The 26,422-nt window shown below is 42.7% G+C and overlaps 1 protein-coding gene and 1 long non-coding RNA gene across 2 annotated transcripts; one reads left to right on the forward strand and one right to left on the reverse strand.

Annotated features, from left to right (window-relative positions):
* Window positions 1–2,275: 2,275 nt before the first annotated feature.
* On the forward strand, window positions 2,276–11,111 carry LOC129833780 (C-type lectin domain family 4 member M-like). The gene is made up of 7 exons (XM_055898584.1): window positions 2,276–2,647; window positions 2,912–3,013; window positions 3,162–3,208; window positions 3,251–3,455; window positions 4,136–4,281; window positions 9,971–10,074; window positions 10,187–11,111. Exons 1-7 carry the CDS (start codon window positions 2,449–2,451, stop codon window positions 10,320–10,322), a joined length of 939 nt encoding a protein of 312 aa, XP_055754559.1. The 5' UTR covers window positions 2,276–2,448; the 3' UTR covers window positions 10,323–11,111.
* Window positions 11,112–20,112: 9,001 nt separating this feature from the next.
* On the reverse strand, window positions 20,113–25,687 carry LOC129833781 (uncharacterized). Its single transcript, XR_008756105.1, has 3 exons — window positions 25,550–25,687; window positions 25,219–25,276; window positions 20,113–24,968 (listed from the first exon to the last, which is right to left on the reverse strand). It is a non-coding gene; the product is annotated as an uncharacterized LOC129833781 (long non-coding RNA).
* Window positions 25,688–26,422: the final 735 nt, after the last annotated feature.

Raw genomic sequence — 26,422 nt, forward strand, 5'->3', positions numbered from 1 at the left:
TGTATATTATGCTATCTACTACACCTTGCCTATGCCGCTCGGCCATTGCTCATCCATATATTTATATGTTATTGACTGTACATTTGTTTATCCCATGTGTAACTCTGTGTTGTTTTTGTCGCACTGCTTTGCTTTATCTTGGCCAGGTCGCAGTTGTAAACTGGCCTATCTGGTTAAATAAAGGTGAAATAAAAAAAGAAAGAAATGTACATATTCTCATTCACCCTTTTAGATTTGTGTGTATTAAGTAGTTGTTGGGGAATTGTTAGATTACTTGTTAGATTTGTGTGTATTAGGTAGTTGCTGGGAATTGTTAGATTCCTTGTTAGATACTACTGCACTGTTGGAACTAGACACACAAGCATTTCGCTACACTCGCATTAACATCTGCTAACCATGTGTATGTGACCAAAGGGGCGGCAGGCTAGCCTAGTGGTTAGAGCGTTGGGCTAGTCACCGAAAGGTTGCAAGTTCTAATCCCTGAGCTGACAAGGTACAAATCTGTCGTTCTGCCCCTGAACAACACAGTTAACCCACTGTTCCTAGGCCGTCATTGAAAATAAGAATTTGTTCTTGACTGACTTGCCTGTTAAATAAAAATCAAATTTGATTTAACAAACCCAATATCCTAGAGCTACTGTAGCTAGTGCTTTGCAAAGCTAAATTTGGTTAGCATACAGCTAGTGAACTGTTAAATATTATTTTCTTACAAATATAAACCATTTAACACATTCTATCGTCACAGCGCATATTTACATATATTACCTGAAGTAGACTGTGCTTTTGTTCATAAAAAAGAAACCAAAAACATTGTTGAAAAAAAGACAAAGTTCAGACGTAATCCCTTAGCAAATCATTAGCAACCTAGCGAACCTCCATTACTTATAATGGGGCAAACACAACCAGTTCTTCACTCGGGTAAAACTCCCTTCAGTATTGGGCATTCTCCAAGATTCACCCAAGGCCTCACAATCCCACGAACGCTCCCCATTGACATCACAGCTCACCTAGCGGTGGTAATCATACACATTCATTTAAATATAAATACCTGGGAGACCTAGTAAATGATACAAGGGATGGCTCCATAAATAACAAACAAAATAAAACATAAAAAATTAAACCATATATACTTGTATGCGTCACACAGGCACACACACACAAACCTTTCACAAACACACACACACACACACACACACACACACACACACACACACACACACACACACACACACACACACACACACACACACACACACACACACACACACACACATACACACACACACACACACACACACACACAAACCTTTCACACACACATACACACACACACACACACACACACACACACACACACACACACACACACACACACACACACACACACACACACACACACACACACACACACACACACACAAACACACACACACACACACACACACACACACATCTATTTTAATTGTCCACAGAGTCTGAGCAACCAGAGAAGAGACCTTTATGAGCTTCTACAGTGTGTCTGGGGATGCTGAGTGTTTTCCTACTGGGTGGGATCATAGGACTGTACCTCTACTGTGAGTTCATATGGTACTTGTTGGGATCATAGGACTGTACCTCTACTGTGAGTTCATATGTTACTGGCTGGGATCATAGGACTGTACCACTACTGTGAGTTCATATGTTACTGGCTGGGATCATAGGACTGTACCACTACTGTGTGTTCATATGGTACTGCCTGGGATCATAGGACTGTACCACTACTGTGAGTTCATATGTTACTGGCTGGGATCATAGGACTGTACAACTACTGTGAGTTCATATGTTACTGGCTGGGATCATAGGACTGTACCACTACTGTGAGTTCATATGTTACTGCCTGGGATCATAGGACTGTACCTCTACTGTGAGTTCATATGTTACTGGCTGGGATCATAGGACTGTACCACTACTGTGAGTTCATATGTTACTGGCTGGGATCATAGGACTGTACCACTACTGTGAGTTCATATGTTACTGGCTGGGATCATAGGACTGTACCTCTACTGTGAGTTCATATGTTAATTTCTTACCTTGTTAGAAATGTTGACTATTCATTTCCTGGTCTTGTAATCAGTAACTTTTGGAAGTTTTGATCCTTTGCAGACGACTGAGCAACTACAGTGCTGTACATCAGTGGAACGAGGAGGAGAGCCATTGGAAACACCTTCGAGGCAACAGAAAAGTAAATGAATGGTCCAAAAGGGAAATGTGAAAGGAAATGGAGGATGAATTTGTTTGTGGCTTTTCCAGATAACCTTGTTTTCTTCCTTCTCTTCCGTTTGACAGCCTCCTGGTTCATTGAAATGACGTGGAAACAACGTTGATCCAACCAGTTTGTGCCCAGTGGGTATCACATATAGTAAGCCCCAGACTGACTGGACGGCTCTCAAGTTGAGAAGGTGGTAGACCATGGAGATGTCTGGGGACATTGTTTATGCCAATGAAGACGTTAGAGGAAAACAAAGTGTTTCAGGGGACCACTTTTATAATAGAGGAGATGACATCTATGAAGACATTTATGAAACTCCAGACACCATCAAGTTTAATGACTTGAGAAACATGACTGAGGATGTTACACCGAGGAGCAGAACAGGAGCTGAACTCTCAGGTAATGTCCAAACACACACACACATGCACACGCACGCACGCACACGCACGCACACACACACACACACACACACACACACACACACACACACACACACACACACACACACACACACACACACACACACACACACACACACACACACACACACACACACACACACACACACACACACACACACACACACACACACACACACACACACACACACACACACACACACACACACACACACACACACACACCTCCTTTATGTGTCCACAGAGTCTGAGGAACCAGAGAAGAGATCTTTAAGAGCTGCTGCAGTGTGTCTGGGCCTGCTGAGTGTTCTCCTACTGGCTGGGACCATAGGACTGTACCTCTACTGTGAGTTCATATGTTACTGGTTGGGATCATAGAACTGTACCTCTACTGTGAATTCATATGTTAATTGCTTATCATCTTGTTATATGTTTTTGCTACTCAACCCCTGGTGTGTTACTCAGTAACTTTCAAATGTTTTGATTCTTTACAGATGACAGAGCATATTACAACCTGACTGAGGACAGGGACCAGTTACAGGCCAGTTACAACAATCTGCTTGCAAAGAGGGACCCGTTACAGACCAGTTACAACAATCTGATTGCAGAGAGGGATCAGTTACAGGCCAGTTACAACAATCTGATTGCAGAGAGGGACCCGTTACAGACCAGTTACAACAATCTGATTGCAGAGAGGGACCAGTTACAGGCCAGTTACAGCAATCTGACTGCAGAGAGACACCAGTTACAGAGGGAGAGAGACCTGTTGGTTTGGAATTTGACTTGTGGTCAGTGAGCTGGTATTTATTTTCGTTTTGCACTATATATTTAATTACTCATTAATATCTAGTCCAGTGAATCGTGATGTATAACATGTGACTTGTATTGCTATTATTATTGTTAGTAATATTATTATTGTTACAGTTATTATTAGGTGTAGTAGTATTGTAATAATAATAATAATAATAAGTATTATTATTGGTGTTATTTTTTATTGTTGTCACGCCCTGACCATAGTTTGCGTTGTTTGTTTCTATGTTTTGTTTGGTCAGGGTGTGATATGAGTGGGCATTCTATGTTGTATGTCTAGTTTGTCTGTTTCTATGTGTTTGGCCTGATATGGTTCTCAATCAGAGGCAGGTGTTAGTCGTTGTCTCTGATTGGGAGCCATATTTAGGTAGCCTGTTTTGTATTGTGGGTTGTGGGTGATTGTTCCTGTTACTGTGTTCCTGTGTTTACGTTACGGGACTGTTTCGTCTTCGCTCATTTTGTCGGGTTATTGTTTTTGTTCGTTAAAGTATTCTATTAAAATGGATAATCATCATTCTGCATTTTGGTCCTCCTCTCTTTCGCCCGACGAAGAACGTTACAATTATTGCTATTATTATTATTTATGCTAGTTTAATTATTGTTATTATTGTTATTATTGTTATTGTAGTCATTATTATTATGTTATGTTGTGAAACAGAGAGAAGCGGTTGTCCTGATGGATGGAGGAAGTTTGACTGCAGCTGTTACTTCCTCTCCAGTGAGTCTAAAACCTGGGAGGAGAGCAGACAGGACTGTCTAAAAAGAGGAGGAGACCTAGTGATCATTCAACGCAGAGAGGAACAGGTGAGATGCTCTGTTGCAGGGACATTTTTAGAATGTTGTATGTTTCAGTGTCTGAATGTTGTTAGGACATTGATTATACTCCAGAAAGATTTATAAAAATCACATTTTCTAATATTATTCAATCTGTTAGTAGTTGGATGTATTGTACCTGTTGCTGATATGGTTGTTGGTAAAATGGGTGCATGAGTAGGCTCTATCTCAAATCATTCAGGTCAAAACGCAAAAAATGTGTTTCCAAACACCAGCAAGAAAGTTATAATACCAGATCTATATTAGATCATATCTAGATCTAGCTATTGTTAGCTAGTTAGCTAGCTACAGGAGGAATTCAAATGATGTAGCTTTCTTTGCAGCACATCACACAATACATTATCTTTCACATACACTTTAAAAGTAATTACATTTTCATCTTAAAACACATTGTATAACTCATTCTAACTAGCTAACGTTACTAGCTATACATGTTGTTGGTTTACCATGAACATATAATCTCGGTTCTAATGTGTTGTTGTTTTAGTAAGTTACACCCTTCTTCCTATTTATGATTCGCTGACACAAGAGCTCTCACTACCTTTTCATTGGATCTGCAAACTGTCCACTTGTGTCAGCGAATCATATAGCTATAATTTCATAGACATTTTGGAGATCCAATAAAAATGTATTGAGATTCAATGAAATCTGAAGTAGGGTTGGGCATACTAACACAACAACACATTAGAAGTGAGAACTGTGATCTTCTCATGGTTAGCCTATGTTCCCAGACATTACTAACATCTGCATGTGGGAACTCCTCTCAGGCCTGCTAAGTTAGGTTAGCTCACGGCAAACCAAAATAAAAATACAGTACATTCAGTAAGAATTCAGACCCTTAACTTTTCCCACATTTTGTTGGTACAGCTTTATTCTTCTTAATTTCCCTCGTAAATTTAGATACAAGTTTTTTAGTTTTTTTTGCAAATGTATAAAAGACAAAACTGAAATATAACATTTACATAAGTATTCAGACCCTTTACTTAGTACTTCGTTGAAGCACCTTTGGTAGCCTTAAGTCTTCTTGGATATGACGTTACAAGCTTGGCACACCTGTATTTGGGAAGTTTCTCACATTCTTCTCTGCAGATCCTCTCAAGCTCCGTCAGGTTGGATGGGGAGTGTCGCTGGACAGCTTTTTTCAGGTTTCACCAGAGATGTTCGATTGGGTTCAAGTCCGGGCTCTGGCTGGGCCACTCAAGGATATTCAGAACTTGTCCCGACAAGCCACTCCTGCATTGTCTTGGCTGTATGCTTAGGGTCGTTGTCCTATTGGAAGGTGAACCTTTGCCCCAGTCTGAGGTCCTGAGCACTCTGGAGCAGGTTTCCATCAAGGATCACTGTACTTTTCTCTATTAATCTTTCCGGCGATCCTGACTAGTCTCCCATTCCCTGCCACTGAAAAACATCCCCACAGCATGATGCTGCCACCACCATGCTTCACCGTAGGGATGGTGCCAGGTTTCCTCCAGACGTGACGCTTGGCATTCATGCCAAAGAGTTCAATCTTGGTTTCATCAGACCAAGGAATCTTGTTTCTCATAGTCAGAGTCCTTTAGGTGCCTTTGGCAAACTCCAAACATGCTGTCATGTGCCTTTTACTGAGGAGTGGCTACCGTCTGGCCACTCTACCATAAAGGCCTAATTGGTCGAGTGCTGCAGAGATGGTTTGCTTTCTGGAAGGTACTCTCATTTCCACAGAGGAACTATGAAACTCTGTAAGAGTCACCATCAGGTTCTTGGTCACCTCCCTTGACCAAGGCCCTTCTTCCCCGATTGCTGAGTTTGGCCGGCTGCCAGCTCTAAAAAGAGTCTTGGTGGTTCCAAACTTCTTCCATTTAAGAATGATGAAGGCCATTGTGTTCTTGGGGACCTTCAATGCTGCAGACATTACTTGGTACCCTTCCCCAGATCTGTGCCTTGACACAATCCTGTCTCGGAGCTCTATGGACAATTCCTTTGACCGCATAGCTTGGTTTTTGCTCTGACATTCACTGTCAACTGTTGGACCTGATATAGACAGGTGTTTCCCTTTCCAAATCATGTCCAATCAATTGAATTTACCACAGGTGGACTCCAATCAAGTTGTAAAAAATATCTCAAGGATGATCAATGGAAACAGGATGCACCTGAGCTCAATTTCCAGTCTCATACAAAGGGTCTGAATAGTTATGTAAATAAGGTATGTTTTTTATTTATTTTTATACGTTTGCAAAAATGTCTAAACCTCTTTTTGCTTTTTCGTTATGTTGTATTGTGTGCCGATTGATGAGGGAAAAAAGTAATTTAACCTCTAGGGGGTGTGGGACGCTACCGTCCCAACTGGCCGACATCCAGTGAAATTGCGGAGCGCCACAGAAATACTCATTATAAAAAAATCATTAAACATACAAGTGTTATACATCGGTTTAAAGATTAACTTGTTAATTTTTCAAAAATACTTTACGGCGAAAGCAAACCATGCGATTATCTGAGAACAGCGCCCAGCAGACAAATCATTACAAACAGTAACCAGCCAAGTAGAGGAGTAACAAAAGTCAGAAAACGTGATAACATTTATCACTTACCTTTGATGATCTTCGTATGGTTGCACTCCCAAGACGCCATGTTACACAAGAAATGTTTGTTTTGTTCGATAAAGACCCTCCTAATATATTCAAAAACCTCCGTTTTGTTGGTACGTTTTGTTCAGTAATCCATTGGAACAAAGCGCGGTCACAACAGACAGACGAAAAATCTAAAAAGTACCATAAAAGTTTGGAGAAACATGTCAAACAATATTTATAATCAATCCTCAGGTTGTTTTTGTCATAAATAAATCGATCATATTTCAACAGACAATAGCTTCGTCAATAGAAAAGGAAAAACAAGAAAGGCACGCTCCCGGTCATGCGCAGGACTCATGTCTGGAAATTTCCACTGTCCTCTCATTGAAAGTGATGTTTCTCCCTCAACCTGAAAAATGCCAAAAGACTGGCCACATGTAGTGGAAGCTATAGAGATCGTGAACTGGGTTATAAGTCTTTGTATGGTGGATAGGCTTTCAATGGAAAAACAGGCATTTCAAAATAATAGCACTTCCTGGATGGATTTTCCTCAGGTTTTCGCCTGCCATATCAGTTCTGTTATACTCACAGACATTATTTTAACAGTTTTGGAAACTTTAGAGTGTTTTCTATCTAAATCTACCAATTATATGCATCTCCTAGCTTCTGGGTGTAAAGGTCTGGGTGTAGCTGGTGCAGAGGAGTCAGGCGCAGGACAGCAGAGATGAGTAATAAAAGTAATTTTACTCAAAATACTAAGTCGGTCCCTCTCCTTGTTCGGGCGGCGTTCGGCGGTCGACGTCACCGGCCTTCTAGCCATCGCCGATCCACTTTTCATGTTCCATTTGTTTTGTCTTTGTTTTAAACACCTGGTTTCAATTCCCCAATTACATGTTCATTATTTAACCCTCTGTTTTCCCCATGGTTTTGTGCGTGTTTGTTTTTGTAACGCTCGTCTTCCTCCTCGTCTGAGGAGGAGCAAGGATCGGACCAAAGCGCAGCGTGGTTTGAATACATATTTTAATTATAGCAAAGAAGACGAAAAACACTTGACAAAATACAAAACAATAAACGACGTGAACAAACGAACTAAAACAGTACCGTGTGGCGAACAAACACAGACACGGCAACAATCACCCACAAACAAGCAGTGAAAACAGTCAACCTTAATATGGTTCCCAATCAGAGACAATGACAAACACCTGCCTCTGATTGAGAACCATATTAGGCCAAACAATAAACCCAACCTAGAAACACGTAACATAGAATGCCCACCCAGCTCACGTCCTGACCAACTAAACAAGACTGAACAAAGGAAATAAGGTCAGGAACGTGACAGTTTTATGTATTTTGGTCCTTTTGTGTGGAAGTCGTGACACTGGGCCTGAGTAGCAGGCAGTTTACTTTGGGCACGCTTTCATCCAAAATTCCGAATGCTGCTCCCTACCCTAGTGAAGTTAAGAAATTTTAGAATAAGGCTGTAATGTTACAAAATATGGGTAATAACGTTAGCTAGTTAGAATGTGTTGTGCAACATGTATTAAGATGAAAATGTAATTATGTTTAAAAGTGTAAATGAAAGACAATGTGTTGTGTGATGTGCTGCAAAGTAAGATTTTAAACCACTTAGATGTAAAGTCCCCTGTTTAGGGTTCTGGTACCGGTTCCGACACTAATGTTTACATACAAATTGATCTGTGGACACCGTCGAAATGGCTTGCATTGAGCGATAGCCCTGGTTTTCACGAACACAGCAGTACATATTTCTTGAATGTGCGACGTAGGATGTTAAATCTAACATCACTTAAAGCTTGGATGTCCCTCCTACCATTTCATTCGCTCTTCCGTCTGTCCTTCAACTCCTGGCTGAACCCTACATCACAGCCACTGACAAAGCACATTAGTGATGGGCATTCTGAGTATTTTCAGTGAGCCGGTTCATTTGGCTCCCAAAAGGCTCTTTGTTCCAAATGCTTAAAAATCTACCTAGAACCATGAAGAAATTCCAAATCCAAAATGAAGCCCAAAAGCTAGGCTACCATTATGTGAGATGGTGAAATGTGTGTTGAGATTGACAGGCTGAATGCTTGCTCACCATGGTAGCCTATGCACCCATTATGTGAGATGGTGAAATGTGTGTTGAGATTGACAGGCTGAATGCTTGCTCACCATGGTAGCCTATGCACGCATTGCGCCTTTTGCTTTTCAATGATACTCACATTTTTAATTGCACCTCGTCTTACGTTGGTTGAGCTCCCTCCATTTCTTTCCATAATTATTTGACAGACACTGTAGTAAACTATAGCCTAATCATATGTTAATTTACTTGGAAAAATAACTGCCACGTGATTCTCCTCCCATGCACAGGCAGCCTACTCTATTTCATTGAGACCACACATACAGTGAGCTCCAAAAGTACCGGGACAGTGACACATTTTGGTTGTTTTGGCTCTGTACTCCAGCACTTTGGATTTGACATGAGACCGTTTAGAAATTACAGCACTTTTTGTACATAGATCCCCCATTTTAGGCAACCAAAAGTATTGGGACAAATTCACTTATGTGTATTAAAGTACTAGAAACGTACATTTTTGGTCCCATATTCTTAGCCATCAGTGATTACATCAAGCTTGTGACTCTACAAACCTGTTGGATGCGTTTGCTGTTTGTTTAGCTTGTGTTTCAGATTATAGATTATTGCAGACACTTTTATTGTAAATAAGAATAGAATATGTTTCTAAATACTTCTACATTAATGTGGATCCTACCAGGATTACGGATGGTCCTGAAAGAATCGTGAATAATGATGAATGAGCAACTTACAAAGGCATAAATATCATTCAGGACTATACGTAATCCTGGTAGCATCCACATGAATGTAGACGTGTTTAGAAACGTATTCTATATTCTCTCTATGATCTATGCAGTTCTAGGCAATATTCAGTTGAAGCTACACCAGAGAGCTAATCTAAGGTTGATTTCTATGGTTTAGCCAGTTTAAAGTCGCTGTATGGCATCACATTATTGATGGGGTTTTATACTGTACATGTAATGTTAAATAAACCTGAATCTGAACCGTTCATTTAGGAAATGCTCTTTTACCATTAAAACAGGACTACATAAAAACGTTTGAGGTGACGTCCTGGATTGGTCTGACTGATGAACATAGTGAGGGTCTCTGGACATGGGTGGACAACACACAGCTAACTACAGCAGAGTGAGAGATGTGTCCATATGGTCCTGAATTCAATCATGGCAGACAATGGATTTTCAGATTTTTAAACACTTCTGTAGAGTGAGCAAACTTGTTTTGTGTCTTGCCTTTGTAGGTACTGGCATCCTGGTGAACCTAATGGTGGAAGAGACGAGAACTGTGGAATGTTTTGGTTGCAGTTTGATGCCTGGAATGACGCCTCGTGCTCTGAAGTGCTACCCTGGATATGTGAGAAATGTGCATATTGTTAGGTTCTAAAATAACCTAGTAAAATTCACGGACGATTAGTAAAACTTTAACCAAGTTTATTCACCCATTGGGTCATACAATTGCATAAGACAAAGACATGGTTCCATCAATGGTAGTATATATACACCCCAATTTGGCAGACGTCCTCCTCTCTAAACATAACTTCCTGCCAAGCAAAACAGATGTAAAGTGATGCGGGCAATAAACTATTACTTCTGATGATTAACCATATTTAAAGTTTAGAAATCCGAACCCATAAATATGCTTAAGAGTCGCAGCTCATATAATCTACGCACACACACACACACACACACACACACACACACACACACACACACACACACACACACACACACACACACACACACACACACACAGCCTGCCTTAGTGATCTAGTTGAACCTCTTTACTCAGCAACTTCACCATGTTTCAGGCCAGTCTGTAAATGACAGTTGTCTCTATGAGCTCATTCACAAGGATCACGTCACTCTCTGTATCAAACCTGCTGTCTCCCTTCCACCACATGTTGAACAGTGAAGTCATCAATACTTATTCTGAGCTGACCATGGACTGTACACACTGTGACACTTGATTTATACACTGCAATTGAGAAAAGTTTGTCGACATTGTTAGCCAAATAGTAGTTTGTTGTTTTACGTTTTTATTTTGCGTTATCAGTTTATGTTTTGGCTGCTGTTGAGGCAACTTTTATCACATGTGATTATGTATTTCTTGACCTGCCTTATGATATACTTTAATACTGTCTGCTGTTTTTTAGTCTTGTGCTAATAAAAGGAAATACATAAATTCAGATAATTGCTCTGTTCCATTATATCCACACTATATTAGAGATACATGGCAGTGCCAGAGTCTGGTGAAGCGGTCCAAGCCCCTGACTCTAGAGCACACATGGCCCCAATGTGTCTACATCCTTTCTGACCCTCTCTATGGTTATCTCCCAAACTTTATCTTCATCTGTTCTGTTATAAAAAAGAATAAAATACATTTCCCACTGACTGTGAGAAACTCTAGCTCCTCCAGTCTGAGGTAATGGAAACAGATCTCCAGACCTGTGTAGAGTAGATCAGATAGCAGTTCTCTCCAGACCTGTGTAGAGTAGATCAGATAACAGTTCTCTCCAGACCTGTGTAGAGTAGATCAGATAACAGTTCTCTCCAGACCTGTGTAGAGTAGATCGGATAACAGTTCTCTCCAGACCTGTGTAGAGTAGATCAGATAACAGTTCTCTCCAGACCTGTGTAGAGTAGATCGGATAACAGTTCTCTCCAGACCTGTGTAGAGTAGATCAGATAGCAGTTATCTCCAGACCTGTGTAGAGTAGATAGATAGCAGTTCTCTCCAGACCTGTGTAGAGTAGATCAGATAGCAGTTCTCTCCAGTCCTGTGTAGAGTAGATCAGATAGCAGTTATCTCCAGACCTGTGTAGAGTAGATCAGATAGCAGTTCTCTCCAGTCCTGTGTAGAGTAGATCAGATAGCAGTTCTCTCCAGACCTGTGTAGAGTAGATCAGATAGCAGTTATCTCCAGACCTGTGTAGAGTAGATCAGATAACAGTTCTCTCCAGACCTGTGTAGAGTAGATCAGATAACAGTTCTCTCCAGACCTGTGTAGAGTAGATCAGATAACAGTTCTCTCCAGACCTGTGTAGAGTAGATCAGATAGCAATTATCTCCAGACCTGTGTAGAGTAGATCAGATAGCAATTATCTCCAGACCTGTGTAGAGTAGATCAGATAGCAATTATCTCCAGACCTGTGTAGAGTAGATCAGATAGCAATTATCTCCAGACCTGTGTAGAGTAGATCAGATAGCAATTATCTCCAGACCTGTGTAGAGTAGATCAGATAGCAATTATCTCCAGACCTGTGTAGAGTAGATCAGATAGCAATTATCTCCAGACCTGTGTAGAGTAGATCAGATAACAGTTCTCTCCAGACCTGTGTAGAGTAGATCAGATAACAGTTCTCTCCAGACCTGTGTAGAGTAGATCAGATAACAGTTCTCTCCAGACCTGTGTAGAGTAGATCAGATAACAGTTATCTCCAGACCTGTGTAGAGTAGATCAGATAACAGTTATCTCCAGTCCTGTGTAGAGTAGATCAGATAGCAGGTATCTCCAGACCTGTGTAGAGTAGATCAGATAACAGTTCTCTCCAGACCTGTGTAGAGTAGATCAGATAACAGTTCTCTCCAGACCTGTGTAGAGTAGATCAGATAACAGTTCTCTCCAGACCTGTGTAGAGTAGATCAGATAACAGTTCTCTCCAGACCTGTGTAGAGTAGATCAGATAGCAGTTCTCTCCAGACCTGTGTAGAGTAGATCAGATAGCAGTTCTTTCCAGTCCTGTGTAGAGTAGATCAGATAGCAGTTCTCTCCAGACCTGTGTAGAGTAGATCAGATAGCAATTATCTCCAGACCTGTGTAGAGTAGATCAGATAGCAATTATCTCCAGACCTGTGTAGAGTAGATCAGATAGCAGTTCTCTCCAGTCCTGTGTAGAGTAGATTAGATAACAGTTCTATCCAGTCCTGTGTAGAGTAGATCAGATAGCAGGTATCTCCAGACCTGTGTAGAGTAGATCAGATAACAGTTCTCTCCAGTCCTGTGTAGAGTCGATCGGATAACAGTTATGTCTCCAGTAGGGATGCACGATATATCAGTGAACATATCGGAATCGGACGATATTAGCTAAAAATGCCAACATCGGTATCGGCCCGATGTCTAGTTTAACGCTGATGTTAAAAACCGATGTCAAAGCTGCCGTGCATACCTATATAACGTAGGAACATGACGTAATGACACCATGTAAAAATCCTCGCTACACGTGCAACCCAGCATCCCTAAACTAGCCCACAATGTCTGCTGTGTGGATCGAGTCAAGTCGAGCAGTCATTTGAAAGAGTAAGAACATTTCAGCGAGACAATTCAAAGGCGAAATCCATTAACGCCAAGATAATGGAATTAATTTCCCTTGACAATCAACCGTTCTCTGTCGTGGGTGATGTTGGTTTTCGCCGACTGGTCGAGCACTAGTACACACGACCAAGTGCGCTATTTTTCAGTTGCTGCCCTACTGAAGTTATACAGTAATAGCATCACTGCTATTACCTTCACGACATACATACTATGGAACGCCATTTGGGTCTTTGTGTTTCAAAAAAGATACAACAGCATTGTCAAAGCTGTACAAAAAAGTCTGCATTCAAGCAAACACCGGCCACGAACGATGTGTTTACAATACCGCGTTGGTAATAAAGCTTCATTTGTTCGACCGCAACTTCTGGGGTACCTAGCTTTAGCTTGGTACCTAGCTAGCACCAATACAACCAGACTGAAAACAATGACCAGTGGAAACTGCAGTCATTTTCATTATTCTTAGCAATGATTTAGGAATCCTTGTAAGTAAGTACTAGCTAGGTTGCCACTTGTTGTTCGCCTATTGAAATTGAACTTCAGTTCATAAATAACTGGAAGTCTACTTAACCCTGTTGCCCAAAGCTAACGTTGTAAGCAGCCAGCTAGCTTCATCGGGCTAGTGATGCTCGACCGGACCGGGTTATGTGTTGTGAAGCTAGCCACAATAAAGATTAGGCACAATAGTGGAATTTGTGGTTTGCCTTCAAAATAAAAGTATGCCATTGACAATGATGCAAATTAATACAAATAGTAGAATTATGCCATTTTGAAGGCTAACCCCAAAGTCCACTATTGTGGCTAATCCTTATTGTAGCTATCTTCACATAGATGGGTCTGACCACCATTACAGTTTTTTACAATCGCTAGGACCTATTTCAAAATAGTTAGGTCACTTTTCAAAACTCTTCTCACGGTGGGGTGGCAGCATAGCCTAGTGGTTAGAGCATTGGATTAGTAACCAAAAGGTTGCAAGATCAAATCCCTGAGCTGACGAGGTCTGTTGTTCTGCCCCTGAACAAGGCAGTTAAGCCACCGTCATTGAAAATAATACTTTTTTCTTAACTGACTTGCCTAGTTAAATAAAGGTAAAATACAAAAAAGTGAACACAACATCAGTCTATGTGGATAATGTTTCATTGCTTTGGCACAAAATGCATTCAATGACTACATCTTCCAATTTCATTCATTCTTTTCTCACTCAGACACAACCACCACCAAAACTCTATGTACCTACAGACCAATTTGCACATGTTTACAAACTCTTTTCAAAACTGGTAAACAATTAGACACAGCTGATTCCCATTGTAGCTGAACACTAGGTGTTAGTCTTTCAATTTCATTACCATCTATACAGAAGGGGACATTTTAGGGATAATGCTGTACTGTAATGTAAACATGGACCCAGCCAGAGATAGAGAAGTGGCTGACAGAGGAAGAAGAGTGGCTGGGAGAGGGAGAGGAGTACGTATGCATGGTGGAAGAAGACTGAGAGGAAGATCAAGATCCATAGTCTCAGATGAGATTAGAGCTACTATAATTGATCATGTAATAAATCATGATCTATCAATGAGAGAGGCTGGTCTGAGAGTGCAGCCAAATCTGCAACGCTCAACAGTGGCGTCTATTGTGAGAAATATCCAGCAAAACATCAGATAAGATGTGCATTCTGCAAGGGCATCTGACTGAACTGCACATTACAGAAGTAAATTGAGCAAAGCCTCCAAACCCACTTGTGTGTAATTGTTTTTGTACTTCTGCTTAGGACCCAACGGTTACCTCCTACAGGCAGGAGAGGTAGGATTTTCACTGCTGTGCAGGAAACTGCAATCGTTGATATGGTCATCAGAAACAATGGCATAAAACTCACAGAGATTCTGGACAGTGTTGGCAGACAACATTACGTTTGGAAATATGTAAGCATTACAAATATTTCTAGAGTCCTGAAACAACATCAAGTCAGGATGAAGTAGTTGTACACTGTTCCCTTTGAGAGGAACTCTGAACGAGTCAAGCAACTCAGGAACCAATAAGTCCAGGTAAGATGACTATAAAATACAGAACTGGTTTTGAACAAAACCAAACAGGGCAGAGGCACACAATGGCATGTTTTAAGGTATAATGTAAACTACCGTAATAGAATAACTCTTCTGTTGCCTTGTGGATTTGCCTCATGGAGATTGAAGTCAGGCAAACACCCCACATATTCATCTTTGTGGATGAGGCTGGTTTCAACTTGGCCAAAACACAGCGGCGAGGAAGGAATGTGATTGGAAAAAGAGCCACAGTGGATGACCCGGGCCAGAAGGGTGCCAACATCACAATGTGTGCAGCAATATCCTCTGATGGATTGCTGTTACACAAACCGCTAATTGGGCCATACAACACCGAGCGTCTCATTTCATTCCTGGATGACCTCTATTGAAGGGTTGTACAAGGTGAGGAAAGGGTTGCAGTGAGGCGAAATTGGCCAACATTTGTATTCGTAAAGGACAATGTGGCATTTCACCACTCCCTGCAGTCAGAGTGGTTTGCAGCCCATCCCAGGATGATGTCACTTTTCCTCCTTCCTTACTCTCTATTCCTCAACCTCATAGAGGAATTATTTTCCTCATGGAGGTGGAAGGTTTATGACCACCATCCACATGATCAAATGTCCCTCCTGGATGCAATGAATGCTGGATGCCTGGACATATTTGCAGAAGATTGCCAGGGATGGACCAGACATGGCAAAATATTATTTTCTAGGTGTATTCCCCAAGATGACATAAGATGTGATGTGGATGAGAACCTGTGGCCAAATGCAGAAGACAGGGTTGACTAGTATTGCTACTGTATCTGTATCAGTAGATGGTGTATATACAAATTCTTATATTTTGGAATCACTGAATGCCATAAAACATATTGAAGCATATTACATCATGTCTGATTCATTCCTGTAACATATACTGCAGTGTATTCTAAACAGTAGAGAGGTGTTATTCTTGTTTTGTAAAGAAACTTAACAAACAAAAACATTGTGTAATGCTACCTGTTATTAGTGTTTTTAGGTCATTGTTTTATGAGTGACAAAGTGTGCTTGTTGGGTGACAACCTTTGCTATTGTTATGGAAGAATGAGTTGATTTGAGACATGTATGAAGTGTTTTGGTAGGTTTAGTGCCTTTTGGATGTGAATTAAACTGCTGTGGCAAGCTGAAAGCTGGTTAGGAGAACTCTTCAAATAGCCACCCTTTGCCTTGATGACAGCCTTGCACACTCTTGGCTTCACCTGGAATGCTTTTCCAACAGTCTTGAAGGAGTTCCCACATATGCTGAGCACTTGTTGGCTGCTTTTCCTTCACTCTGCGGTCCAACTCATCCCAAACCATCTCAATTGGGTTGAGGTCGGGGGATTGTGGAGGGGCATCTGACTCAGCACTCCATCACTCTCCTTCTTGGTAAAATAGCCCTTACACAGCCTGGAGGTTTGTTGGGTCATTGTCCTGTTAAAAAAACAAATGATAGCCCCACTAAGCTCAAACCAGATGGGATGTCTCGCTACAGAATGCTGTGGTAGCCGTGCTGGTTAAGTGTGCTTTGAATTCATAAATAATTACTCACAGACAGTGTCATCAGCAAAGCACCCCTACACCATCACACCTCCATGCTTTACGGTGGGAAATACACATGCAGAGATCTTCCGTTCACCCACACCACATCTCACAAAGACATGGCGGTTGGAACCAAAAATCTCACATTTGGACTCCAGACCAAAGGACAAATGTCCACTGGTCTAATGTCCATTGCTTGTGTTTCTTGGCCCAAGTAAGTCTCTTCTTCTTATAGGTGTCCTTTAGTAGTGGTTTCTTTGCAGCAATTCGACCATGAAGGCCTGATTCACACAGTCTCCTCTGAACAGTTGATGTTGAGATGTGTCTCTTACTTGAACTCTGTGAAGCATTTATTTGGGCTGCAATTTCTGAGGCTGATGACTCTAATGAACTTATCCTCTGCAGCAGCGGTAACTCTGGGTCTTCCATTCCTGTGGCGGTCCTCATGAGCCAGTTTCATCATAGTGCTTGATGGTTTTTGCGACCACACTTGAAATGTTCCGTATTGACTGATCTTCGTGTCTTAAAGTAATGATGTACTGTAATTTCTCTTTGCTTATTTGAGCCGTTTTTGCCATAATATGGACTCGTTTTTTTACCAAATAGGGCTATCTTCTGTATACCCCCCTACCTTGTCACAACACAACTGATTGGCTCAAATGCATTAAGAAGGAAAGAAACTCCACAAATTAACTTTTAACAAGGCACACCTGTTAATTGAAATGCATTCCAGGTGACAACCTCATGAAGCTGGTTGTGAGAATGCCAAGAGTGTGCAAAGCTGTCATCAAGGCAAAGGGTGGCTATTCGAAGAATCTCAAATATAAAATATATTTTGATTAGTTAAATGTTTTTTTGGTTACTACATGATTCCATATGTGTTATTTCATAGTTTTGATTTCTTCACTATCATTCTACAATGTAGGAAATAGAACACCTACTCATTCAAGGGTTTTGCTTTACATTGACTATTTCCTACATGTAGGTGTTCCAAAACTTTTGATCGGTAATGTATGTCTCTTTCTCAAGAAATATGTTGTGCCGTAATTTCTGTCCCTGATCTTAATTTCTGACCCTATTCTCATTTAGAATAGAACTGTGAATAAGTCTGTACACTGTTTGAATGACCCAGATGATAGTTGATACATGACTTGGTGAATGCCGACGGCTGGTTGAGGCCAAAGGAGCGTGAACATAGGAATGAATAAACAGTGTTACCATGACACCTAGTGGCAATAACATTGTCTAGGCCAGAGACAGTATTTCAGCATTTGTGAAGATGACTTTGAATTTGATTTCAGAAATGTAATTGTTTAAACCATTATATTTCAAAAGAGGCAGTATTTCTCTGAGAATAAATAGTAACACTCCAACACTACAGATGCATGTGTTCCAACACTTACTTTTCTAAATGTCTGTGCTGCAACCAGCAACTGTACATCGTTGGTGTGACAAACTCTCTTGTTGGTACCAAGTTCATTAGCCATCATCTAGCAATAACCCATAAAGTAATTAAAAAATAATAATTATATACACTTTGCAGGCTGTGGCGACAGGGAAACATATTAATTCCTAATACTGGTATAATTAACCCTTGACCTCCCTCAGGCCAAACATATAGTCTAGGCTCTATAGGTGGGCCTAGAAAACCTTTTCACACAGGATCACCTTTTTGTTATTTCATCAGACAGTATGGAAACAGAGGAGAGATAGGTAAGTGGGAGGTATGGCCGAAGGGAAGACAGGCATTGAACCCTGGTCTGTAGTGGGGGAGCATATTGTTAGAGCAGACCATCGGCTCTGCACACACACAGGAACACCTTTGACCTTTCTAGAAATAAGTGGATGTAAATGAAATATGTAGCGGCATCAAGTCCTCTTCTACAGCACTTTCACAACGATGCCATGTTATTATTGTTATTACTATAACATACAGGAAGAGACGGTTGCCAGACCATTGAATTGTTCTTCTGCTCCAGTTCTGTATGGAGGCCTGAGGGTGAGAGAGCAGGAGGGTTATAGGGGTTAGAGTACATAAGGACTACATGGGGCCTGAGGGTGAGAGAGGAGAAGGGTTATAGGGGTTAGAGTACATAAGGACTACATGGGACCTGAGGGTGAGAGAGTAGGAGGTTTTATAGGGCTTAGAGTACATAAGGACTACATGGGGCCTGAGGGTGAGAGAGCAGGAGGGTTATAGGGGTTAGAGTACATAAGGACTACCGTACATGGGACCTGAGGGTGAGAGAGCAGGAGGGTTATAGGGGTTAGAGTACATAAGGACTACATGGGGCCTGAGGGTGAGAGAGCATAGGGTTATAGGGGTTAGAGTACATAAGGACTACATGGGACCTGAGGGTAAGAGAGCAGGAGGGTTATAGGGGTTAGAGTACATAAGGACTACATGGGGCCTGAGGGTGAGAGAGCATAGGGTTATAGGGGTTAGAGTACATAAGGACTACATGGGACCTGAGGGTGAGAGAGCATAGGGTTATAGGGGTTAGGGGAGGGTTATTGGGGTTAGGGGAGGGTTATAGAGGTTCGAGGAGGGTTATTGGGGTTAGGGGAGGGTTATAGAGGTTAGGGGACATGAGGACTACATGGGGTCTGAGGGTGAGAGAGCATAGGGTTATAGGGGTTAGGGGAGGGTCATAGGGGTTAGGGGAAGGTTATAGGGGTTAGGGGAGGGTCATAGGGGTTAGGGGAGGGTTATAGGGGTTAGGGGAGGGTTATAGGGGTTAGGGGAGGGTTATAGGGGTTAGGGGAGGGTTATAGGTGTTAGCGGAGGGTCATAGGGTTTAGGGGAGTGTCATAGGGGTTAGGGGAGGGTTATAGGGGTTAGGGGAGGGTTATAGGGGTTAGGGGAGGGTCATAGGGGTTAGGGGAGGGTTATAGGGGTTAGGGGAGGGTTATAGGGGTTAGGGGAGGGTTATAGGGGTTAGGGGAGGGTCATAGGTGTTAGGGGAGGGTCATAGGGGAGGGTCATTGGGGTTAGGGGAGGGTTACAGAGGTTAGGGGAGGGTCATAGGTGTTAGGGGAGGGTCATAGGGGTTAGGGGGGGGTCATAGGGGTTAGGGGAGGGTCATAGGGGCTAGGGGAGGGTCATAGGAGTTAGGGGAGGATCATAGGGGTTAGGGGAGGGTTATAGGGGTTAGGGGAGGGTCATAGGGGAGGGTTATAGGGGTTAGGGGAGGGTCATAGGGGTTAGGGGAGGGTTATATTTTACCAGGTAAGTTGACTGAGAACACGTTCTCATTTGCAGCAACGACCTGGGGAATAGTTACAGGGGAGAGGAGGGGGATGAATGAGCCAATTGTAAACTGGGGATTATTAGGTGACCATGATGGTTTGAGGGCCAGATTGGGAATTTAGCCAGGACACCGGGGTTAACACCCCTACTCTTACGATAAGTGCCATGGGATCTTTAATGACCTCAGAGAGTCAGGACACCCGTTTAGCGTCCCATCCGAAAGACGGCACCCTACACAGGGCAGTGTCCCCAATCACTGCCCTGGGGCATTGGGATATTTTTAGACCAGAGGAAAGAGTGCCTCCTACTGGCCCTCCAACACCACTTCCAGCAGCATCTCGTCTCCCATCCAGGGACTGACCAGGACCATCATAGGGGTTAGGGGAGGGTTATAGGGGTTAGGGGACATGAGGACTACAGGGAGGATGTATAAATAAGAACATAAGTAGTGGTGATTCTGTTCACAATGCTTTTTTTATCATGGAGATTCAAGAAACACTTACAACATAACCTTGGCAATAAAAATAACCCCCACAGAAAATGTAACAGTAACAGGATAACAAACAGATTCAGTTCAGGAGGTGTTTTGAATCAAATCACTTGTGAGTGGATTCTGCGTTGGATCCTCCTTCCCTTGAAGCATGGCTCTTATCCCACCAGTGGTGCCACTATGAGTGTTATTTTGGAAGACAAAAAGTAGCCTAGGAGCAGTAGTGTGATTCATTTTAAAAGGGTTATGGCGTACATTTTAGGACAGCCTCACATCTCACCCCTTACTGAAGACGTTCATTTTGTACTACTGGAAATATGGTGTCTCCTACTACCATTGTTTAATATAATTTCTTTAGGGACAGCGTAGCCTAGTGGTTAGAGCTTTGGACTAGTAACCGAAAGGTTGCAAGATCGAACCACTGAGCTGACAAGGTACAAATCTGTTGTTCTGCCCCTGAACAAGGCAGTTAACCCACTGTTCCTAGGCCGTCGTTGAAAATAATAATTTGTTCTTAACTGACTTGCCTGGTTAAATAAAGGTGAAATGAAACAACCAACAACAGATGTCAGGTGTTTTAGTGATAGATTCAGCTGGAGCACATTGTCATCTGTCATAGTTCCTGTCCAGTGGAGGCATTTTCTCTATTCACTATATGCTCATTTTTTCATTTTGCATCACTTAAAGTTATTTTGGGAATCAAAAGTACTTACAAAATGACAATAGGCTATAGAGAAATCCACATAGCTGGTCTGTAGAGATAAAGTCTAACATGGGACAGCCACAGAACATTAAAATGCCAATTATTCCAGTTAAATAAATCCTGAAGATGAGATAATTGGAGTGAATGGCTTTTCTTAGTGACATTCTTCATTTATCTGAATTGAAGAAAGGAATCTGCCCTCTCAGATTTCAACAAGTGTTATAATGGTACCCAGACAACAGACAACAATACTGGCCTGTTCTGGATGTTTGGTGGCAGAGGACTCAGTGCTGGTACGGCAATGCATCATATGGGACAGATCTGGTCCGAATGTGGAAGATGCACTCTGTGAAAGGATGCACTGGAACCTTTCTTATGGGCCAGCTCTAGCTTTTGGTATGTAACTGCTGGGCCACTTTTAGTCGAAATGTAAGCATTAGGCCAATGGCAACCAGACCTGGACCGTAAGTGGAAACTGGGCTGGGTGGTAAGTGGTAAATAGCCTGGTTTCCAACACCACAACACCAGCGGTGTAAAGTACTTAAGTAAAAATATTTTAAAGTACTACTTAAGTCGGTTTTTGGGGTGTCTGTACTTTACTTTATTATTTATATTTTTGTCAACTTTTACTTTTATTTCAGCACATTCCTAAAGACAATAATGTACTTTTACCTCGATGCATTTTCCCTGACACCCAAAAGTACTCGTTACATTTTGAATGTTTAGCAGGACAGGAAAATTGTCTAATTCACATACTTATCAAGAGAAAATCCCTAGTCATCCCTACTGCCTCTGATCTGGCGCACTCATGCTTAGTTTGTAAATGATGTGTGAGTGTGGGAGCGTGCACCTGGCTTTCTGTAAATAAAAAAACAACATGAAAATGGCGCCATCTGGTTTGCTTAATATAAGGAATTTTAAATGATTTATACTTTTACTTTTGATACTTAACTATATTTTAGCAATTCCATTTACTTTTGATAGCTAAGTATATTTAAAACCAAATACTTTTAGTAGTATTTTACTGGGTGACTTTCACTTTTACTTGAGTCATTTTCTATTAAGCTATCTTTACTTTTACTCAAATGTGACAATTGGATACTTTTTCCACCACTGCAAGTTACATGTATCTCCAGGTGAGCCAGTGAGTGCTAGTGGCTTTCCCTTTTCACTGTTTTCTCAGTACCTGAAAAGGTACCTCATTAGCCTCGGACACCCCCTGAACAGAATGCTATAGTCTATCTCCTTAATGCTGAGTGCCAAGCAGATGCGCATCGGATGCCATTCATACAGTCTTTGGTATGGTAATTATTGGTAATTGGTGCACGCATTAATCTATGTTTAAACATCTGCCTAATAGCCCAGCCAACTCTTACAGTCCTTCATCAGGCCAAGCTGAGAAAAGTGTGAAGCCAAGATCAGCAGAGAGAGATTTGCACATGCAATTTCTAAATGAACAACATGGGTGAAAGTGTATGGGTGCAGCGGGATAGATCCTGGTGTTGGGTGGAGTATGCAGTGATGTTCTCCTCAAGCCCTGGCCAGTTGAAACACCTGAATCAGGCACAGAGTTACAAGCCTCTCAGGCCAAATGAAAAGTAGCCCGGCCTCACCTAGTCCAAACTAGGCTATTGTAGATATGGGCCGGATTTGGTCCATAATCATTTTGCTGTCTGGGTAAGGTACACTTTGGTTTGTGGATGAGCTATTCTATACAAGTTTAGCCTCTAGCCATTTTCTTCCCCCTCCCATCTGATTCAAGGAAAGCTATTAGAGGGGGGGGGGAGCAATCTGAGCCCACTATTTTCAATTATATAACAGTTGCATAGTGTTGGGTCTCACTGAGCGTTCCAGGGCCTTCTTTACTAATGAACTCTTCAAGTGGAGTGGTCATAAAACAAAGCACAGCTTATTCACGGCCCTCCAGGGATCATGTCCCTCTGCGCTTTATGAGACCAATCCATCTTGAGACGTGAGTTAGACCCCACTCTGAATCAGCACGGGAGACAGCCAGCCCACGTGACTCACTGAAGCGCCCAGCCAGCCAGCATAGATCTGGAAGTGGTATGAAATGCATAAAGATAGGGGATAAAGAAGAAGATGTCGTGTCAGGAAGAAGGGAAGGATAAGGAGAGGTGTGGAGAATGTATTCACTGCCTGCCCTATATGATCTTTACCTCAGATGAGCAGTGATGGTTGAATAGATCCACTAAATACATCAGAATTCCACCGTTCCACAGATGGAAGCTCTTTGGGTATAGAGCAGAATTCCACAGCTCCACAGATGGAAGCTCTTTGGGTATAGAGCAGAATTCCACAGCTCCACAGATGGACGCTCTTTCGGTATAAAGAGAATTCTAGTAGAATTCTATTCCTATTGGATTTCTATTTGCCATATATTTTTTCAACTGTGCTGAACCTTTCAATTTTAATTAAACAAGAAAATCCAACCAATCACGTATAATGCCAACAAACTACTTCCTCTACGATGCAAATATTACATTTAAAAACTGGATGAGAAAACCAGTAATTCCACTGATTTTACAGATACTCCGGTAATGTAGTCTGTTTATTTTAAAGGGCCACATTATTTCAAGCACGTCTCATTGCACATCTGAAGCAGATTTCAGTTAGCTGATGAACCACTGGACAATTTCTGTTTATGGTTTGAGAGAGTGGTGTGTTTAATGCGGAGTATCGGAAGACTTACAGTAAGTCAGTGTGAGTCATTGAGCCTTTATCACAATTATTACAGTGTGTGACAAATATGGCGGAGTGCAAAGTAGCCTGCAATGGAAATGCCTCCAATTGTCAGGGATCCCCCGGTACTGCTGCTCATTCCGTTCACCAGCTCGGGAGGTCGATGTCAACAGCCTTCTAGAAGTCACTGAACTGGATCATCACCACCAACCCCGGACTGTACTGTCTCATTACGCACACCTGGTTCCCATTCCCCCTGATTAGTATGTGTATATATGTGCCCTATAGTATGTGTATATATGTTCCCCATTGTTCTTGTCGATCATTGTCCTATGTCCGGTGGTCTTGTGAGTACCTGTGCTCTGTTTTATTCGGTTTTTGGTGCTACGGGTATTTTTGTGCACTTGTTATTACGGGTCTCGTCCCATGAATTATTTAGAGGTTTACACCTCGCTCTTTTGTTTTGGGTAGTGAATTAAAAAACCCCATTACTTATTGCTGTGCCTGGATCCCATCCTTCTGCAACTTGACACTGTGCCTGGATCCCATCTTTCTGCAACGTGACACTGTGCCTGGATCCCATCCTTCTGCAACGTGACACTGTGCCTGGATCCCATCCTTCTGCAACGTGACACTGTGCCTGGATCCCATCCTTCTGCAACGTGACACTGTGCCTGGATCCCATCCTTCTGCAACGTGACACTGTGCCTGGATCCCATCCTTCTGCAACGTGACACTGTGCCTGGATCCCATCCTTCTGCAACGTGACACTGTGCCTGGATCCCATCCTTCTGCAACGTGACACTGTGCCTGGATCCCATCCTTCTGCAACGTGACACTGTGCCTCGATCCCATCCTTCTGCAACGTGACACTGTGCCTGGATCCCATCCTTCTGCAACGTGACACTGTCCTGGATCCCATCCTTCTGCAACGTGACACTGTGCCTGGATCCCATCCTTCTGCAACGTGACACCAATCCTGTGTCAGGGAGGCAGAGCTTAAAAATGTTGTTGTGTACTAAATCAAAGCTGCTCTGTACTAAACCTAGAAATGCTTATTTTGACATTGTGATTGACAGGACAAGGCCTGGGGAACAAAAGGAGGCAGATCAAAACTCATTTGAATAATTCATATTTTAAGCAGGAAGAATTTTGCCTTTTCAATTCATGTTTGCTGCAGTAAGGGTTTCACTGAATTCCAATTCTACATGTACTGTACCCTTTCCTACCTGGCAACTACAGGACACCTCCACGGCTATTAAACCAGCAGAGAATAGCAGAGGTCTTCTGAGGGGAAACACAAACAATGTATAAGACATGCAGTGTCTCCCTGAATGCCTGTCTGTTGAATTTGATGTGTTAGGTAAACTAAATATTGCAGCAGTCAATTTCAAAACAATTCTGTATTGTAACGGAACAGGTAATCAGGTCAGTGGCTCAGTAATGGCGCTGGAAAGTACATGCAATAGGAAGATGGAGCCCTGGAGGTCATGTGTTCCTACCCGGCAACAGGCCTGTGGAGCGTCGTTGGATACAGCCCTGGAGGTCATGTGTTCCTACCTGGCAACATGCCTGTGGCGCGTCGTTGGATACAGCCCTGGAGGTCATGTGTTCCTACCCGGCAACAGGCCTGTGGAGCGTCGTTGGATACAGCCCTGGAGGTCATGTGTTCCTACCCGGCAACATGCCTGTGGAGCGTCGTTGGATACAGCCCTGGAGGTCATGTGTTCCTACCCGGCAACAGGCATGTGGAGCATCGTTGGATACAGCCCTGGAGGTCATGTGTTCCTACCCGGCAACAGGCCTGTGGAGCATCGTTGGATACAGCCCTGGAGGTCATGTGTTCCTACCCGGCAACAGGCCTGTGGAGCGTCGTTGGATACAGCCCTGGAGGTCATGTGTTCCTACCCGGCAACAGGCCTGTGGAGCATCGTTGGATACAGCCCTGGAGGTCATGTGTTCCTACCCGGCAACAGGCCTGTGGAGCATCGTTGGATACAGCCCTGGAGGTAATGTGTTCCTACCCGGCAACAGGCCTGTGGAGCGTCGTTGGATACAGCCCTGGAGGTCATGTGTTCCTACCCGGCAACAGGCCTGTGGAGCGTCGTTGGATACAGCCCTGGAGGTCATGTGTTCCTACCCGGCAACAGGCCTGTGGAGCATCGTTGGATACAGCCCTGGAGGTAATGTGTTCCTACCCGGCAACAGGCCTGTGGAGCGTCGTTGGATACAGCCCTGGAGGTCATGTGTTCCTACCCGGCAACAGGCCTGTGGAGCGTCGTTGGATACAGCCCTGGAGGTCATGTGTTCCTACCCGGCAACAGGCCTGTGGAGCGTCGTTGGATACAGCCCTGGAGGTCATGTGTTCCTACCCGGCAACAGGCCTGTGGAGCGTCGTTGGATACAGCCCTGGAGGTCATGTGTTCCTACCCG

The sequence above is a fragment of the Salvelinus fontinalis genome, chromosome 34 (assembly GCF_029448725.1).
Source record: "Salvelinus fontinalis isolate EN_2023a chromosome 34, ASM2944872v1, whole genome shotgun sequence".
NCBI classification, from domain to species: Eukaryota; Metazoa; Chordata; class Actinopteri; order Salmoniformes; family Salmonidae; genus Salvelinus; species Salvelinus fontinalis.

Excerpts from the sequence above, each read along its gene's own strand:
- LOC129833780 (XM_055898584.1), top strand. The coding sequence starts at position 2,449 with ATGGAGATGTCTGGGGACATTGTTTATGCCAATGAAGACGTTAGAGGA. Across the intron at positions 3,456-4,135 it reads GGTTTGGAATTTGACTTGTG|AGAGAAGCGGTTGTCCTGAT; the intron begins GTCAGTGAGCTG and ends GTTGTGAAACAG. Across the intron at positions 10,075-10,186 it reads ACACAGCTAACTACAGCAGA|GTACTGGCATCCTGGTGAAC; the intron begins GTGAGAGATGTG and ends TTGCCTTTGTAG.